We start from the raw sequence: 18,095 nt of genomic DNA, 5'->3' as shown, positions 1-18,095 counted from the left end.
TTGCACTTTTCAGCTGCTGTGTTTCACAATATAATTGCAGCTGAAATGAAAGTAAAAACGCCTGACAGGAAGTCAATATCTTACAAAGAACACTTTCCCCAAATAACCAACCCAGTCATCCAAGTCCAGAGAAATACCTCAGCATCGGTGAATCACAGTCTATAAAAATCCATTTTAAACGTAGGGTTCTGCTTGACTCATTTTTGGCTCATATAATTATTGACTGATTACTTCAAATGTGAATCGGTCTACTTGCTGTGCTTCTAGAAATGTCACTGTGATGAGTCACTGATGCAACTTTTCAACTTATCTTTTGCCAGGGTCTAAATCTTTAGTGAGGGCCTTATATACAATATATATGTCAAGATGTCAAGAGTCAGGATTCTTACTAACTTTTCATTTTCAGTAGATCCGTGATGCTTTGGCCATCCCCAACAAGAAGACAGATGCATTATTATTTTTTAATAATAATATTTCACTACTAGCTTTTCCTCAAAAGGTACAGATAAAAAAGTGAACGCATGTGTCAGGTCTCCGCTGAAGCAGCTGGATCGTTTTAGATGGTTCAGCATTAAATTAATTGGACTGATTATCACTTTAACAGCAAACCATAAAAGCATCTCATGCAACTTTTAATTTTTACATTGCCTCTAATGGCAACATTTTATAAACTGAACTCCATGCAGGCTACCTTCAGTAAGAGCAGTTTTTAAATCAGAGTAGAGGTTATCTGTATACTGCAGAAACTGTAGGAAAGAGGAAAAAGGACAGAGGATCAGGAGATTAAACAGATAGCCGGTCCTACCACACCCTACATCACAGAAACTGAATCGTCTCTGCTCTGTCTCGAGCCTCTCGGTGTACCTTTTAGTGCGTCGGAACATATTGCTTGTATTTCGGTGTAGTTGAAAGCTGGGCGATGAGAAGTCAGAAAGCAGCAGGTCTCTGGCAAAATGCTATCGCAATGCAACGCATACTGTGGCTCCCACCACCTTTAGAGGTGCGCTGGTGTCTGTGTGTCTGGGCAAGTGTGCAAGAGAACCAAAGGAGAGAGAGAGGGAGAGAGAGAGGGAGCACAGCACAGAGGGAGGGATGCAGGGAGGAAGGGTGGGTCTCTCTTTTAGAAAGGAACAACAAAAGGCGGCAGGGGATTATGGGTCATTTTCTCAAGGCTGAGGTGCCATAGTACACAATGTGGTTTTATGAGTTACTTGTGCTTCTGTTTTGTGTTTTCCTCTGAAGTCGATGTGAAACTAAAAGCTTTAACTGCAGGCTGTTTATTCCATGAATGAAGGAAGGAGAGTACAGGCAGGTTAATTTATCTCAGCAGCGACTAAAGAAATGACCAAAGGACAAGGACATGTGGACAGTTACATAAGTAAAAAAAACAATTTGAATGGGATCAAAAAGCGGAGCTAATGTTGATGTAGTATGCCAGACGTGCATACACACACACAAACTATCAATGGCTGTGTTTACCCATGAATGGTTGCAGTAGGCAGATTGAATTTGAAGCCAACTCCAGTGAGCTCATCTATAATACATAGTGGGTTGGTGGTGTCCTGCAGAGGCAAATGGGATGTGATGCAGAGGAGACAGTGACAGACTGAATTCAGATGGTAAAATAAGGGAGAGGAGGTGGAAAAGATGAGATGGTTGAAGAAAATGGTCTGGAAACAAACAGATCCCTGCCATCATTTCATGTGTGATTACCCATGGTGACTTGGGATGGCTTGAGTGTAGATGGGAGTGGGCACAAGAGACTGTTGACAGGTCAGTGCGACAATACATAAAAGATGATGTAACCACGGTGATAGCACCCACTGGTTTGTGGTTTCTCATTTTAAAGATTTATAGTTTTCTATTTCTCTTTGTTTTGGTTTTTAGTTAAAGCTAGCCTGCTAACTCATCAGCTAGTACAAACTTCAGTAAGACACACATAAAAATGCACAGGTGTGCTATACAGACACGAACACCTTCTAATTATTTATGTAATACAAAAAAATTACAAACCAGAATTTTATTCAGCAAAACCGAAACACAGACTTCTTGGACAGACTCTTGGCAAAAATGTGACCCACATCTGCAGTTTTCTATGAGCCACATATGGCCTTGACTGATGGTGTTGACTCAGCTTGAGTCTGGCTGCCGCAACTCAGCTGCCAGCTTACAATACGAGGAACAGATGTCAAGTATGTTGTGACATTTGGGCCAAATCTGCCCCACCCAGAACCTGCCTTGCTGTGTGTCAAGCATGACTCATGACTTTCTGGCTTGCCCACGTAAACATTCACCACAGGCCCAAATATGTCTGCTACTGGGAAAGCAAGCTATGTTATCTATCAGACACTTAAATTAATCAAAAATACACTAAAAAGCACCAACAACACAAATACAGTTGGATGGTCCAGTGACTGATTGTGTTGTGTTTTGTGCTCTTGGTGTTTCTCTGTCTAAGTATGCTTTTACTGTATTGGCAGTGTGTGTTTGGGATCACTGTCATACTGAAAGATGAAGCTGTTGCCAATCAGACACTAATGGTACTGTTGGATCATTTTTCATCACTTTTCTCCATTCAAAATTTCATCAGTTTTGAGAAGATCTTCCAACACAACTTACTGAAATGCAGCCCCAAACCATGACGGAGCCTCTATCATCCTGACTTCCTCTGTATATACTGACAATGATTTTAACCAAATGTGGATTCATCAGACCAGCTGTCACTGATTTTCCATCCAGTTGTTGTGTAATTTGCCAAATCTAAGCCCTTTCTTCCTATTTTCCTTTCTTAAAAATGGCTTTTGACAGCCATTCTACCTTTATACTAGGATCATTTCTGATGATGCTTCATTGAACAGAAGATGGATCAACTGAAGTATCTCTCCAGTCCTGTGCTAGATTTGTTCCTATTTCTTAAGGACATGACTTCCAGACACTATTCGTTTAGTTTTTTTGGCCTGTCACTTCTTTTCCACTCTATTTGTCCAGTTTCCTCAGATTTTTTTAAGGACACACTGCATCCCATGCTTGGATATGGAAAGTTCTTGGCTATTAGCATTTTGGGAACCAGCTTGCTGGTGCAGAAATACTATTTTATGCCTGCAGAGCTGTGTTATCTTCAGCATATTTTATATATTCAACTAAGAAAGAAATAGAAACAAATTATGTGCTTTTATGACAAGTTGTGACAAAATGGCTTTAAAATAGATTATCTGCTAAATTGTCTGTGATGTTTATTAGTGACTTAACAAACTTCTTCTAAAATCTCCTAAAAATGGTCAGATACAAGAACTGGACTGACAGTGTGTGAAAAAGAAGCCAATGAATCAAGAAAAACTTTGAACCTTCAAAAAGTGTGGAGACTACTCCACACTTCTCACAAGGAAAGGGTAGTCTGGACCTGTCACAGGCTGTATTTTTTGATATGTTATTAGTTTGTGTTATTTCCTATTTGCCTTTAGTTTAGGCAGTTATTGTTCCTGGGTTTTCTATGTTTTGGGGTTTTCTATTTATTTCATCACGTATTAGGTCTGTTAAGTTGTGTTGTCATTTCCTGTTTTATTCTGACAATGTCATGTGTTCTTTGTTCATTGTATTTAGCTTTCCTCTCCTGGTCCTGTCATTAGGTTTATGTCTGTCAGCTGTTTTCCCCCATGTGTCGCCACTTCCCCTGATCACCTCATGTCTGTATTTAAGCCTTTTGTTTTCTTCATGCCATTGTCAGTTCGTCTGTTTATTCTCACCAGAGTTACAGTCATAGTCATAGCCTGTTTATTTTCCACCTCGGTCATAGTTATAGTTTTTGGTCTTAGTACCTTTAGTGTTTTGTTTCTTAGTGTTTTGCCTGTTTGCTTTGGTCTCTTGGTTCATTTCCTGCCGTCATCGCAATAAAGGTTCACTTTTCTGTTAATCATTACTATTCCTCGTCATCATCTGCTTTTGGGTCCTGTTTCCGCACACATCGGCGCACCCCGCCGTGACAGAACGAACTGACCAGTCATGGACCCAGCGGATTCTGCTCTCACCGAGTGTCTGGAGGAGACTGCTCGGATCCAAGCGATCCTCGACCGCTTCTTTACAGCGCCCGATTTGAAGAGCAAGCTGGTAATGATTAACGCTGCTGAAGCTATTATGGAGAGGGATCCCCGCCTTCTCCAGCTCCCGGACTCACCTGCCATAGTTGATGCCTTTACGAGGATAAAGGAGATGCTGCAGGCCCAGGGACTGTCGAGTCAGGAAATGGCTTCCAGCACCCACCAGTCACAACAACCCCACAATCAGTCATCTCCATTGCTGCCTCCGGAACCTGAGTGTGTTCGTGTCGGTTCGCTGAGATTCGCCGCAGCGTCACCACCTCTCAGCTCACCAGTTTCCACGCCCTCATCACAGTCTCGCCATACTCCTGTCACAGTTCAGCGCGAGGAAGCGCCGCACACCATAGACTTGGACGTCTATATTCTGCGCTCTCTTGGAGGAGGAGCTCCGGTGGAAGCCGTGGCTCATTCCGGAGCACGAGCACTCTTTCCGGGGAACTCGACTGGCTCTCGGGGGACCTCGGAGTTACCAGGGACTTCCACCCATCGCTCCGCCGTCTTCCACTCCTAAGAAAAAGCGGCGTGCGCGCCACCGACGCTCCGTATCACAAACGCAAGTGAGTGATTACATTTTGGCTCCTCATGTTTTCTCTCAGGAAGTTGTTGAAATTGACACTACTTTTCCGGTTAATGAGCCCGGCTATACAGAGACTGTTTGCCCTGGAAAAGCTAGCCATCAGGCTCAGCTAAGCTGCTGTGGTACTGCTATCCAGGCCGGTTTGGAGCCGGAGACGGAGGTACAGCTGGTGCAGCCAATTTCAGTGTCAGCCGGAGGGCCCGGGGAGCCCGTCCGGCCTCATGTTTCGTCTGCTGGAGGTTCAGGAGAACCCAGCCAGCTTCATGCTTCATTTGCTGGAGGTTCAGGAGAACCCAGCCAGCCTCATGTTTCGTCTGCTGGAGGTTCAGGAGAACCCAGCCAGCCTCATGTTTCGTTTGCTGGAGGTTCAGAAGAATCCAGCCAGCTTCATGCTTCGTTTGCTGGAGGTTCAGGAGAATCCAGCCAGCTTCATGCTTCGTCTGCTGGAGGTTCAGGAGAATCCAGCCAGCTTCATGCTTCGTCTGCTGAAGGTTCAGGAGAACCACACCAGCCTCATGCCTCGTCAGCTGGAGGGCCCGGGGAGCCCTTCCGGCCTCATGCCACGTCAGCTGGGGGGCCCGAGGAGCCCTTCCGGCCTCAAGCCACGTCTGCTGGGGGGCCCGAGGAGCCCGTCCAGCACCACGCCACGTCAGCTGGCGGGCCCGAGGAGCCCGTCCAGCCTCATGCCACGTCTGCTGGGGGGCCCGAGGAGCCCTTCCGGCCTCATGCCATGTCTGCTGGCGGGCCCGAGGAGCTCGTCCAGCCTCACGCCACGTCAGCTGGCGGGCCCGAGGAGCCCGTCCAGCCTCACGCCACGTCAGCTGGCGGGCCCGAGGAGCCCGTTCAGCCTCATGCTTCGTCAGCTGGAGGGCCTGAGGAGCCCGTCTGGCCACCTTCTGCTTCACCACCTGTGGCTGCCTCACTGTCACCTGGTTCTGCCTCTGCTACGCCAGGACCAGCTCCGGTCTGTGCTTCGCCCGGTCCAGCTCCAGCCTGTGCTTCGTCAGCCGCAGCTCCAGCCTGTGCTTCGTCAGCCGCAGCTCCAGCCTGTGCTTCGTCAGCCGCAGCTCCAGCCTGTGCTTCGTCAGCTGCAGCCTCAGAGCCTTCATCCTCGCCCGGTCCGGCCTCTGCATCAGCTGCTCCTGCTCCACCTGGTCCGGCTCCGGCTTCAGCCTCAGAGTCTTCGTCCTCGTCCTCGTCTGGCCCAGCCTCAGAGTCTTCGTCCTCGTCTGGCCCAGCCTCAGAGTCTTCGTCCTCGTCTGGCCCAGCCTCAGAGTCTTCGTCCTCGTCCTCGTCTGGCCCAGCCTCAGAGTCTTCGTCCTCGTCTGGCCCAGCCTCAGAGTCTTCGTCCTCGTCTGGCCCAGCCTCAGAGTCTTCGTCCTCGTCTGGCCCAGCCTCAGAGTCTTCGTCCTCGTCTGGTCCGGCCTCGTCAGAGTCTTCGTCCTCGTCTGGTCCGGCCTCGTCAGAGTCTTCGGCCTCGTCTGGTCCGGCCTCGTCAGAGTCTTCGGCCTCGTCTGGCCCAGCCTCAGAGTCTTCGTCCTCGTCTGGCCCAGCCTCAGAGTCTTCGTCCTCGTCTGGTCCAGCCTCGTCAGAGTCTTCAGCCTCGTCTGGTCCGGCCTCGTCTGGTCCGGCCTCGTCTGGTCCGGCCTCGTCTGGTCCGGCCTCGTCAGAGTCTCCGGCCTCGTCTGGTCCGGCCTCGTCAGAGTCTCCGGCCTCGTCAGAGTCTTCAGCCTCGCCTGGTCCGGCCTCTGCCTGTGCTTCTGCTACGCCTGGTCCGGCCTCTGCCTGTGCTTCTGCTACGCCTGGTCCGGCCTCAGCCTCTGCTTCAGCGTCGCCTGGTCCGGCCTCAGCCTCTGCTTCAGCGTCGCCTGGTCCTGTGCCCTCCAAGCCTCGGCCGGTATGCCTGACACTTGGGCGCCGCCGCCGCCTTCCGCACGGCCGGCCCCCTGAACGGTTCCCGCCCCGTCGCCTTCCGCACGGCCGGCCCCCTGAACGGTTCCCGCCCCGTCGCCTTCCGCACGGCCGGCCCCCTGAACTGTTTCCACGTCACCGCCGTCGAGGTCGGCCCCCTGAACCGTTTCCACGTCGCCGCCGTCGAGGTCGGCCCCCTGAACCGTTTCCGTGTCGCCGCCGTTGCCGTCCGCACGGACGGCCCCCTGATCACATGAACTATGACTTTCTGGACCGTCACCCTCCGGGTCGGCCCCCTGAGGAGTCATGAACTGTTCCCTGCGCTCCTGTGATTTTGATGGACATTTTGTTTTTTTGTTTTTTTGGCCTTGTTTCTCATGTCTGTATTTAAGCCTTTTGTTTTCTTCATGCCATTGTCAGTTCGTCTGTTTATTCTCACCAGAGTTACAGTCATAGTCTTAGCCTGTTTATTTTCCACCTCGGTCATAGTTATAGTTTTTGGTCTTAGTACCTTTAGTGTTTTGTTTCTTAGTGTTTTGCCAGCTCAGTGTTTTGTTTCTTAGTGTTTTGCCTGTTTGCTTTGGTCTCTTGGTTCATTTCCTGCCGTCATCGCAATAAAGGTTCACTTTTCTGTTAATCATTACTATTCCTCGTCATCATCTGCTTTTGGGTCCTGTTTCCGCACACATCGGCGCACCCCGCCGTGACAGGACCTGTCCGGAAAAAAAATCATCAGCACAATGCTTAAACTTGTATTAACTATTTTTTTTTTTATGTTTCTGTCACATAACAACTTTGAGCTGCTCCCTTCTCACAGGGGTTTGCCACAGCAGGTAGCCCTGCATATTTGATTTGCCAGACCTTTACATCGGATACCCTTCCTGACGCAAGCCCAAAAGTAATTTGTGTCTCCAGTGACCGTTTTCTCAAACAGGTCACTCGTCACTGGTAAACCACCCTTGAATGAAAATCTTTGGCTCTTTAACTGTAGTCCATTAAACAGTATAATATTTCAACCAAATACTTAATAAATGTACCTACTTTATGCAGATAGCAAAAATTTGACAATTTGGAATAAGTTGGAGAATGCGGCATGGCTTTCAGCACCATGGACAGCGCCGGGAGCTCCCAACTGGCCTAATAAGGCTTCCACACACTCCAGCATTACTTCAGGAGACCTCATCCTCCTCTTTCACACAAGAAATCCACACTCCACACCCTAAGCACTACTGAAGCATCCTCATAGCTTTCAGACAGAATGTGAAAAGCATGCTTGTGATCCCAGAGAGCTTCCCAGCCTCATGTACGCTCGGGAAGAGAGGCTTTGATAAACAAGATGTACCACAGCTTGGTATGATTGTTTTTTTGTCCATGAAGAAGATTGTGCTTTCCCCAGGGAGTGGATGGGTGGTAGAGAGAGAGGATAGAGAGAAGAAAGGAAGGGTTAAACAAAGGTAACACTCACCTGCTGTTTTTGCGAGGCAGTGGCAAATCCTTCTGGTAGAAACACAAAGAAAAGGACAAAAAGAGAGATCAGGTACAGAAAATAGAAACATACTCTTTCTTATGAGATATTACGAAATTTGGGGAGAGCATAAATAAAACATCACATGAGCACAGTAGCAGGCGCACCTTTTGAGCTTGTTCAGAAATATGGCTTGTTATTGTGGTAGGGGTTCACATCGGTTTCTATATCCTGAGTATAATAAAGCTCTGGTCCTGGAGAAGTTTGATAACAATTAGTTCATCACCTTATCCCGATTCATTTCATTTTGTGTGTGCATGTTTCACAGTTAATTTTTGCCTTTGTTTTCAAACTACTCCTGCTATTTTCTGAAACTATGGCAACTGCTCCATCCCACCCTCCACCCCCCACCTCCCAGGTCCAGATGGACAGGAACACTGGGCTGAGACAGCAGCAGACACCAACTGCACCACACACAAAAAAAAAAAACCCAGCATGAGCATAAGCAGATCTCACACCAGCACAGCCTGGATCTTTACAAACCCTTCACATGAAACTAGAGGAGGACAGAGAGGAGACGGAGAGTTTAAACAAGCGGCGGAGAGGTGGGTGAGAGGTGGATGGTACCGTGGGGAAACATGCTTTTATGCTTGCAACCTTATCTTGGAGTCTTCTGGCCTTCAGCTCTGTGTGTCTTTGTGTGCGTCATACAAGATATGGTGCTTGAGAGTCAGATATGAGATACTACTCAGTGTTTGGAAATGGATGCAATTAATGCATTAGCAGCTTCACACATGCTCCTGTCACACACAGGGTAAAGTTGTTAAGGTGCTGTTAGCATAAAATTGACCACCTGCTGACCACAGTCAATGTAATTATTGAGTTAACCTTCAAATAAAGGTTGAACGAATGGATGGGGATGTGCAGACCTGCTCCTACTGATATATGCCAGAACACATTTTTACATTGCTGCTGCCTGAGAGCCCCAGCCACTATTCACAAGGTTAAGCCTATGACACAGATGATAATTGTCAAGCCAAATGGAAAACTCTTAGTTAAACAGAGAGCACTAAACTGGTCCTCTCCTCATCTCAGGATCAGACGCACGATGCAGGCTGCACGGCTGTTCAACAGAATGTCCCGAGGGTTTACACGTTAACAAATCCGACTAAATATTCAGCTCATTGATCCCTTTTTCACTTTGTCCTTCATTGATCAGGCTAATTGACCCTGAGTTGTCAGATGAAAAGAGAGATGACTTACAAGAGCAAAAGGCATGAAGAACATCTGCGATGTGGGGGGTTACCTATACAGAGAAGCCCTAACTACACTTGACATCTAATGTTGCTGCAGAGTAGCAATTTAATCCAGAGGAAATGACCACATAAAAACTCTTTACAAGCTGCAAGGTGCTGTATTTTAGTGACAGTGAAGCTGAGTCCAGGGTCCACCAGTGTAATACCTTTTCCCTGGAGATTCAAAGTGGCAACGTAGATGCTAATCTCACTATTTAGGTCTGCTTTTTTATTCTAAGGTAAAATATCACCTTCAATTTTTGTGAAAATTTTCTGGATGGATTTGAATGACTTGGTGAGCCCTCATCAATTCTAATCACTTGTCTTTCATATAGTAACAGCATCAGGTCAAAATTTAAACTGAGCAGAATTTAGCATGCTAATGCGCTAAGCTAAAACAATTAAGGCTTTGTCCATACTGGGAGGGAATAAAACGGATGGACATTAATGAACGTTCTGCAACTTCACACCCCAGCAGCATGAAGCATGTGAGGCATGAAATGAACTTTTCTTAGCTACCTGGTGAAGTGACTACCAATATACTGAATAATACTGTTGACTGACATATGGCTGATAGTAAATACATTACAGGGTGCCTAGGCAACCAGAATCTATAATGCCTGCAAAAGATTGTTTGGTAGCTTCACTTCGTGTGAAAAGCAGGTCGCTTCCAGTTTAGATGCAGCTTAACATATTAAACGTTTCACTTGCTAAACATCAGCCTGTTAGCATTATCACTGTTAGCATGTTAACGGGCGTCGACACAGGGGAGAACAGTATTGCTATAGTGAGCAGGGCGCCTGGATGTCAATGGAATTCAGTGACTTATAGTGACAACTAACCTATAGTAAAGAAATAACCTATAGTAACAGTAAGTGGGTACTAAGGTCAAAATATTTCAACTTTGAGGTGAGTAATTCAAACAACTACAACGGCAGTAATGAAAACCATTATTTAAAATATCTTCATCTCCAAAATTTTATATTAGCCAAGCCGTCTAAAACTTTCCTCTCCAGCTACCTTAGAAGATTTCACCTTAAAGTTTTTCACATCTTAGAGGGAAGGGGTCCCTTTATACGATTTATTTGTAAGTAACTGCAAAGAATCATCTGATATTATACTGCATGCATGGAAGGCAGATTTGAAAGATGATTTACCTGATGAAGAATTGTTACAAGCATGCTTTAGTTCAGTCCCAAAGGTTAATCATATATTCTAAATTACTACATTATGAATGACTCAAATAGGCAAACAGACAAATAGACATGTTAGCTTAGTGCGCTAACTGAGCCAAATTTGCAGAGCTGGTGATGGCATGCCTAAGAGCAGAATAGCCCCTAAATCTCTTGATTTTCACTTAAGATAAATCAATGAATCACACTTTCTCAAAGTGACATCTTGAAATGTCAGTCCAAGACCCCAAAACAATCAGGTAACAATGATCTAGGTAGCAGCTGTGACTGACTAGGCCAGATCAGACCACCATCTTGCAGAAAATATAAATCCTCAAACAGGACGAGATGTAACATGCACAGGCTAAGAGTTTTATTTTCAAAATGTTTCAAACAAACACGTGCTCAGAATAGCTGAGAACGAATTAATTAACGAACCATTCAACAACGTATGACCTCAGTGTTCTCAGTGACATTCACTGCAGCAAATCACCAAAATGTTGCAAATTCGCTTGAACTATTTGTGGATAGTAGGGACGTCTGCTAAAGAAGCAGAAATAGTTTAGCAGCAACAAGAATAAAGTCCAAATGTAACAGAGGAGCACCTGAACACCTCTTTTGTTCAGGCATGCCTAGACAAAAAGAACCAGCTGGCACACTAAACAAAGTACAGCCATCTATTCATGTCTGAGAGAAAAAAACTGGCACCATGAATATCTTTTGCTGCTTTTCAGAATTATACCTGGGAGTCCAAACTGTGGAGTGAATCTGCAGGTCTGTAGATGATAATTATTCAATCTTTGAATGAAACGGCCTTTATTAACCTCAGAAAATCCAATCAAATAGTTCTTTGTCACCTTCACTTACATTCCGTAATTCTTAGGCATTGCTGTCACATCGTATCTACCTGAATTCCCTTCTTAATCCTCAATTCCATTTTAATCTGTTAAAAGGTTACAAGGTGATGAATTGACTTCCTAATTCCAGTCTCTGCTTCATCAGTGACCAGTGTGCCAGAACACAAGCGCACCACTATGCTCCGAAATCGACCTGTGACTCCTAACTGCAGCATTTCCAGAAGATAATATGTTGTTAAGGAAACATGATCCTCACTCCGATCTGAAGCCTGTGCCTTAATTCTCCTGTGGCATAATTAGTTTGATGCAAGGCTTACTGCTCATTGCATGGTTGCGTTTTCTACGTCAGAGGCTGATTTAAAAGCCACCGTCCGAGGCTGATGTTCAAACTAAACGCTCCCCGAGTCCCGCTAATGAAGTCTGGCGGTGGTGAGCAGTGACTGACAACAGATGGGAGGCTCTGTCACAAACATGTCATGCTCACCAATCACAGATTAGAAAGCTACACAATCCTGTGCTGTATTTGCTGGCTTCTCAAACAGGAGCAACTACACTGTTATTATCCAGGTTTGGGTGCGTCCTCTAGGGAACGAAAGGGAAGTTTGAGCTTATGAATGACTGTCTGATCCCCTTTAGTCCCAGGATGTCACACAGTTGACAAGACAGTATGGGAGTCTGTGTTTCAGGACTTTGTATCTATGAATATTTAGATGCAGGGCAATTGTGCCACTGTCTTGTAATAACTGTGGTTTATGCACAATCATTTTGCATTTAGATTAATGCTGGGCTGTTTAATATCTAACCTGCAGAGAACCTGCATTCACAGTCCAGGCCTGTTTTATTGTTGTTTTTTAAATTTCTCTGTGTTTTTCACAGCTCAGGGCTAAAATGTGCAGGGATGTTCAAATTTGTGTTCTTTTTTAAATTATGTTGGATGCTGCTGTTTCATTAAGCTACAGCCAGTCAGGGGCGAGCATCCTGATGCAGGCAGTAAACAACAAAGACTTGAAAGGCCAGTGAATTTTGTCTCCTGGTACACACACTGGCTGCTCATGTAACTCAGCCATAAAATATGCCTTTGCTGTAGTGTCCTTCAAGTCATATTGGCTGCACTACAATTTTTTTAAAGGCCTCAGTGATAATGAAATGGCATTAGTTGAGCCGCATGCCTGTAAAGCACATTGCTGCTCGGTGGGGATGCGCCAGCAAGTTCAATCATTTTGTAGACACTGCAAAGAAAAATGGTGGTGAGCCGGGCAGGGGAGGAACAACAGGGATCAATCAAGGGATGTCATGCTGCTAGGAGACAGTGCCCGGACCTGCCATTGTCTACAGCAGTGACTGACTCACAGATATGAGGCTGACAAAAAGGCAGAGCGGCTGAGGACGAGGCATGCCAAGCATAAGAAAAGATGGTCTGGTGATTTGTGAAAACAACAAGACTGAATAAAAAATGACATGTAAAAAAAAGATATTAAATATATTGTTTGTTTGTTTTTTACATTAGGGTTATATGATAGTGTAAGAAGCTGGTCTAAGAAAAACGTATTGTAGGGGTGTAACATTGTGATATATGTAAAGGAGAAGTAGAAGAAAGTGCTTTCGGTTGCTCCCCTTGTCAGATGGGGTCACCACAGAGAGTAGCTCAACATGTTTCATTTGGCAGTTTTACACCAGATGCCCTTTCTGACACAACCCCAAAGGGGATTTGTAGATCTGGCTGGAATTGAACCAGCAACCTTTCACTTGCCAACCGAATGTGTTAACCACTTCAGGGGATGGTCTGAGTATTCCAAAAGCTGCTGATCTACTGGGATTTTCCCACACAACCATCTGTAGGGTTTATAGAGGATGGTCTGAGAAAGAGAAAATATCTCTTTAGCAGCAGTTTTCTTGTTGATGTCAGGGGTCAGAGGAGAATGGACGGATTACTTCAAGCTGATAGGAAGACAATAGTATCACAAATTATGATTCAGTAGAACCAAGGTATGTAGGCAAGCCTTGAAGCGAATGAGCTAGAGCAGCAGCAAAAACCACACTGAGTGCCGCTCCTGTCAGCTTCAAACAGGAAACTCAGGCCACGGTTTGGGCTCACCAAAAACTGCACAATAGAACAATTAGTACCAGCTAAGCACTTTTTAATTACCACAGTCTACTTGCTGACCTTTATGACCACAGTGTGATCGTCTTCTAATGGGTGCTTGTCATCTTATTCTGGTTTCTTGAACATGGCAACGTTGGTACAATGGCAGCCTAGCTTCTTCTTAATGATTGCTAAAGTATCGTTTGATCAAGTCATGCAACACAGATATTTTACACAGGAAACAGCTGCAAAGGAGGAGTGAGAAAACCAGTTCAACCAGTTCAACATCATCAAAAACATTCATTTCAGTTAAGCCGTGAGTACTGCAAAACGTTGTTCTGTACTGTAGTTGTGGAATGATTATAGTTACTATTCCTTCAAACAAACAAACCAAAAAATGTGGAAATTACAAATTTCAGTTTGTTTTGTAGCTATTTCACACATCTCTGATGAACCAGGCTTTTTTTGACATATCTTCTGCGTGTTTGCCAGCAAGCCTATTGGAGGTTGTAGTGTCAGAGAGGAGCCAGCATAACGAGGAGCAAAGATCGTGGGTTTTTTTCATGTTTGCCGTGTTGAAGCGATGCATCACGGGTGTGACCCCTGACTGCAACTGCAGGGGAGTGGGGCGTGTCACCATATGGTGCTGAGAGAATGATTGTGTGTGTCTGTGTGTTATTAAATTATTCTGTTATTATATGTTACCTTATATATGTAATCAAAGTAGTTGAATTAGAATACTGCTGTAGATCACATTATACCCTTTAATATAGAGTGTGTGAGCTGTATGTAGTGTAGTTCTCATTATACTTTTGAGTTAACAGAACATATTCACATATTAGTTCATTAGATAAATGTGCATCACTCTGTATCCTTGATCTGCTGGGAATGTGTTACACTGTTTTCTTGACATGCTTAATTGTTGAATCATGAAGAGAAGGTTGTAAGCAGGAGACTCTGTATCTAAAGACAGGGGAGATAGATAGACCACATTCCACACCCCCACCTTACAGAAAGCAGAGAAACAACTGCCGAGGTCATAACTTAGGCGCTGTAACAGAGAAAAAATGTGATGTTTTGGCTTTTACGACTAGCTGGGGGCCACTAGAGACTATAAAAAGCTGAGCAACCCGTCACCATTTTGAGACATGTGCCTGACCCTCTGGTAGCATCTCTCCCGTCCGGACGTTGTAATGCTCTGACTGTTGAATTGTATGGAAATAAATGATTGTTGATTGAGCATTGATACACCGAGTATTGTCCCTCCTTCAGCCCAAAGATTCAAAGAATTGGGAGATTTCAACAGTGTGAAAGAGGGAGCGAGTGACGGCTGGGATGATGAGACCCAGGGGACTGACAAAGCCGCTGATTAGGACATACAGAGCCAATCACATGTCAACGCACAATTTCAGAAACACACACACATTAGAGAATAAAACTCGTGCAAATAGCCCAAATGTGCATATTAAACTAGAAGTCTACGTTGTCCCTCCCTCTACCACACTACCACACTACCCACCCTCACATATACAAACACTAAATCAATCAGCTGGCCTGCCTCCATCTATAAAATGCCAGGGACTTTGCGAGTGTGACTCTATGATGATTAATTCCCTTACAGCTCGTGTCATACATCACAGCAGCAGAGCAGTGAGCTGAGCAGTGGGGATGATGAGACATGAAACCATCGGGACACCTCACCACTAATCCTCCCCTCATTCCCTTATACCCACTCCCTTTCTTTTTCTTTTTCACAGAGTCGAAGGTCAATTTGGCTTCAAGGAGCTCAGAGTGCGTGCTTACAATCCTTCGTCTTGGTAAACGAAACTGGCAGAATATGAACCGAATGAATGAGAGAAATGAAATGCACAGACTGCATAATCACACTAGCGTGCACAGAAGCCCCACAGGAGGCTGGCTGCAGTCTGCCTGGCCTGTAGGCTCATCTCTCCACAGTTCACTTGACTGAATCAAACAAAGATTGCGGGGTGTGTGTGTGTGTGTGTGGAGGGGGGGGGGGGGGGGGGGTATGACCTGTGGTTAAGCAGGCTGCTTCATAATGGATGAACGCAGTCATTTGAGCACAGCAGATCAGTATGCATGAGTGGCCATTCATTACAACATCTCATTAAAGAGACTTTTAAAAAGTACATGAGTGTGATCCTGACATGAGCTTCACAGGAGGATGTTAACTGACTATACAACAGAAAAGCTACTATTAAAATATGACACATATATGATACGAATGATGAAAAATATATATGTTTGAGTGTAGTGGAGCTACTATGTTCAACACCAGAGGCACGCTGCGAGTCTCCAGCAGGACAGATGGAGAAATAACTGATTTTTGTTGTAAACTTTATGAAGGTTTATCTTAAAGAACTAGAGTAATGAGAACCAGAACAATACAAGGATAATTAAATCAGCTGACTGACAGGAAGTGAAAGGCAACTTTTACACAATGTAACACAGTTTAACACAGTTTTTGTTCTTCTGATTGCCTTAAAATGCAAAGTTTAAAAAGAATATTATTTCCACAACCTTTGATGAATAAAAAATCAGAGGTTGAGGAACAAGACTTTTGTTACAGTGTTGTTCATTTTGTTAACATAATCGCCCAACACAGAGAAGATTCTCAGTTTGGGACTAGTAGGAGACACAAATCCAGCCTCAAGGCATTACAAGCCAGTGCACTCTCAGTGCTGGTCCCAAGCTGGGATAAATGGGTAAGTTACATCAGGAAGGGCATCCAGAGTAAAATCTGTGCCAGATCAAACATGTGGATCCATCCATTGTGGAAGGGCCTACCAACAACATGTTTTTTTTTTTTCCATTCATTGTCTCTGCTAGAGTAGCTGTGCATGATTCACAATTCAAAATAAACATCAGTTCCTTGTACCCCTCAGTTCATCCTCTGTCTGAAACAAGCTGCAGGAGAACGTTTGAATAGCAAGAGGGTGGGGCTTCTCCAATCCCAACATGCCCATATTAGGGATGTCCCCATTCTTTGATATCATACAGAGCCAGGAGCAGAAAAAACTGTCTGTAAGCCAGCATCTAGAGCACTCTGAAGCTCGATTGTTTGGCTCACACAGATTACTTTCAGCCAAGGCTGACTTCATTGATTGAAACTTCAACCATGTTTAATATAAGGCCCACCAATAATAAGTTAAAGTGCAACAATTCATCTATAATGGCTAAAAAAAACCCAACAACTTTATTTACAGGTTAATGATGAGTGCTGGGTTTATGAAACACATGTGTTAACTTTTCACTTTTAGTGATAAACATTTGCAGTGTCTGCTGGAAAAGTATAGCTACTGCATTCGGCTTCAATGACAGAGTCTGACTAAAAAGTAAAAATAAAGTCTGTCTGAACGTAGTAATCATGTATGACTGTGTTTCTACAACTGGAAGAGGATGGATTTAACACAAAAATCGGATTCCACCCCAGACCAGCTCACCTGCAGCCTCCGCCGCCGTATTATCCCCGAGTCATCCATGGTGCAGTGACGAGCCGTGTGGCTCTCGGTCGGGATTCCCCTTCACTAAAACAATTCTGTCACCTTACACTAATCTGGGTTGTGACCCAGTGAAGATGCTACTTCCACTTCACGCCCGAACTGCACAACACCAACACAACAACAGCAGCAGCAACAGAGTTCCTGTGTGTCCGGTGTCACGTCGAAGAAGCCCACGAAAACGTGCCAAGAGGTCCCATTGTTTTTATTTTAAAAAAAAAAGCCCCTTAAAATCAGCGACCGTTATTCTCTAAACTGCACTTGTGATCGGCGTCCTCTGTCTCCTCGGCTGAGTATCACGCCGCTCTCTCAGCGGCTCCTTCTAGGAGCATCCTTGACATTTTCCCAGTGGTCCGTGCGCTTTGATGCTGCCCAGCTGAGCGACTCGAAGGCCCGGAGAACTCAACGTCCATGTGCGATCTGCCGATCCAAACACTGAAGTACTTCGGTCACTTCACGACAATCTCCACGAAGAAAACGTGAGCTCATCTCCACGTGTGGCCACAAAGGACAGCGCGTTCAAGGCTCGGCGAGGGGGGAAAACAAACACTCGATTATTTTACACATAACTGCACGGTGGTACGGACGCGCGTCGTGCCCCAGCCCCTCGGTCAGGGTGTCACTGCCGCTTATTCGCGGCGGAGGAGCCTGTCCGGTTCGGTCAACATCACCTCGTGTCTGAGAGCGCGCGCACGTCCCCTCCAAAAAAACAAAACACACACATTAAGTAAAACTCTTGTTCGTTTCTTTCACCCACCCGTCGTTCCTCCACCCTCTCTCTTCTCGGGTGAAGCGGTTACTTATGGCACCGCAGCAACGCGATATTTGTAGCCCCTTCTTGGGATTCCCTTTCGCCCCTCCTCCTCCTACGCGCGACAGAGACGCTCTTCTCTCCGGGATGAATGGAGGAATATCCAAACACTCTTCCACAGAATCCAGCCCAGCAGGCTACGACCACACACTGGCTGTAGTGGTGCCCTAATTGCTGTTTTGATTTAATTTCCTGAAAGACAGTTTTAGATTGGAGCTGGCAGTTTTTCAGCTGATGTGTGAAGAGGCCTGTTAGAGCCTAAATCAGCACCACAGACAGCGACACGGGATTCAAGTTTTTCTCTTTTGC

General features: G+C 45.4%; 1 protein-coding gene across 3 annotated transcripts in view; it reads right to left on the bottom strand.

Moving 5' to 3' along the window:
- The window catches only part of LOC101483414 (microtubule-associated serine/threonine-protein kinase 1), a 57,860-nt gene extending 40,083 nt beyond the window's left edge, over positions 1-17,777 (bottom strand). The window contains exons 1-2 of one of the 3 annotated variants that reach the window (XM_004562959.3): positions 16,919-17,777; positions 8,048-8,079 (exon numbers count right to left, since the gene is read on the bottom strand). In XM_004562959.3, coding sequence (XP_004563016.1) covers positions 8,048-8,079; positions 16,919-16,957 — 71 coding nt within the window. In that variant the 5' untranslated portion in view covers positions 16,958-17,777. Of the gene's footprint in view, positions 1-864; positions 1,071-8,047; positions 8,080-16,918 lie in introns of those variants that run through there. The other 2 variants (XM_023153199.3, XM_076882964.1) reach the window with 2 other exon arrangements.
- Positions 17,778-18,095: the final 318 nt, after the last annotated feature.

Source organism: Maylandia zebra, linkage group LG4 (assembly GCF_041146795.1).
Source record: "Maylandia zebra isolate NMK-2024a linkage group LG4, Mzebra_GT3a, whole genome shotgun sequence".
Classification (NCBI taxonomy): Eukaryota; Metazoa; Chordata; class Actinopteri; order Cichliformes; family Cichlidae; genus Maylandia; species Maylandia zebra.
This window is presented reverse-complemented; position numbering and strand designations above follow the sequence as displayed.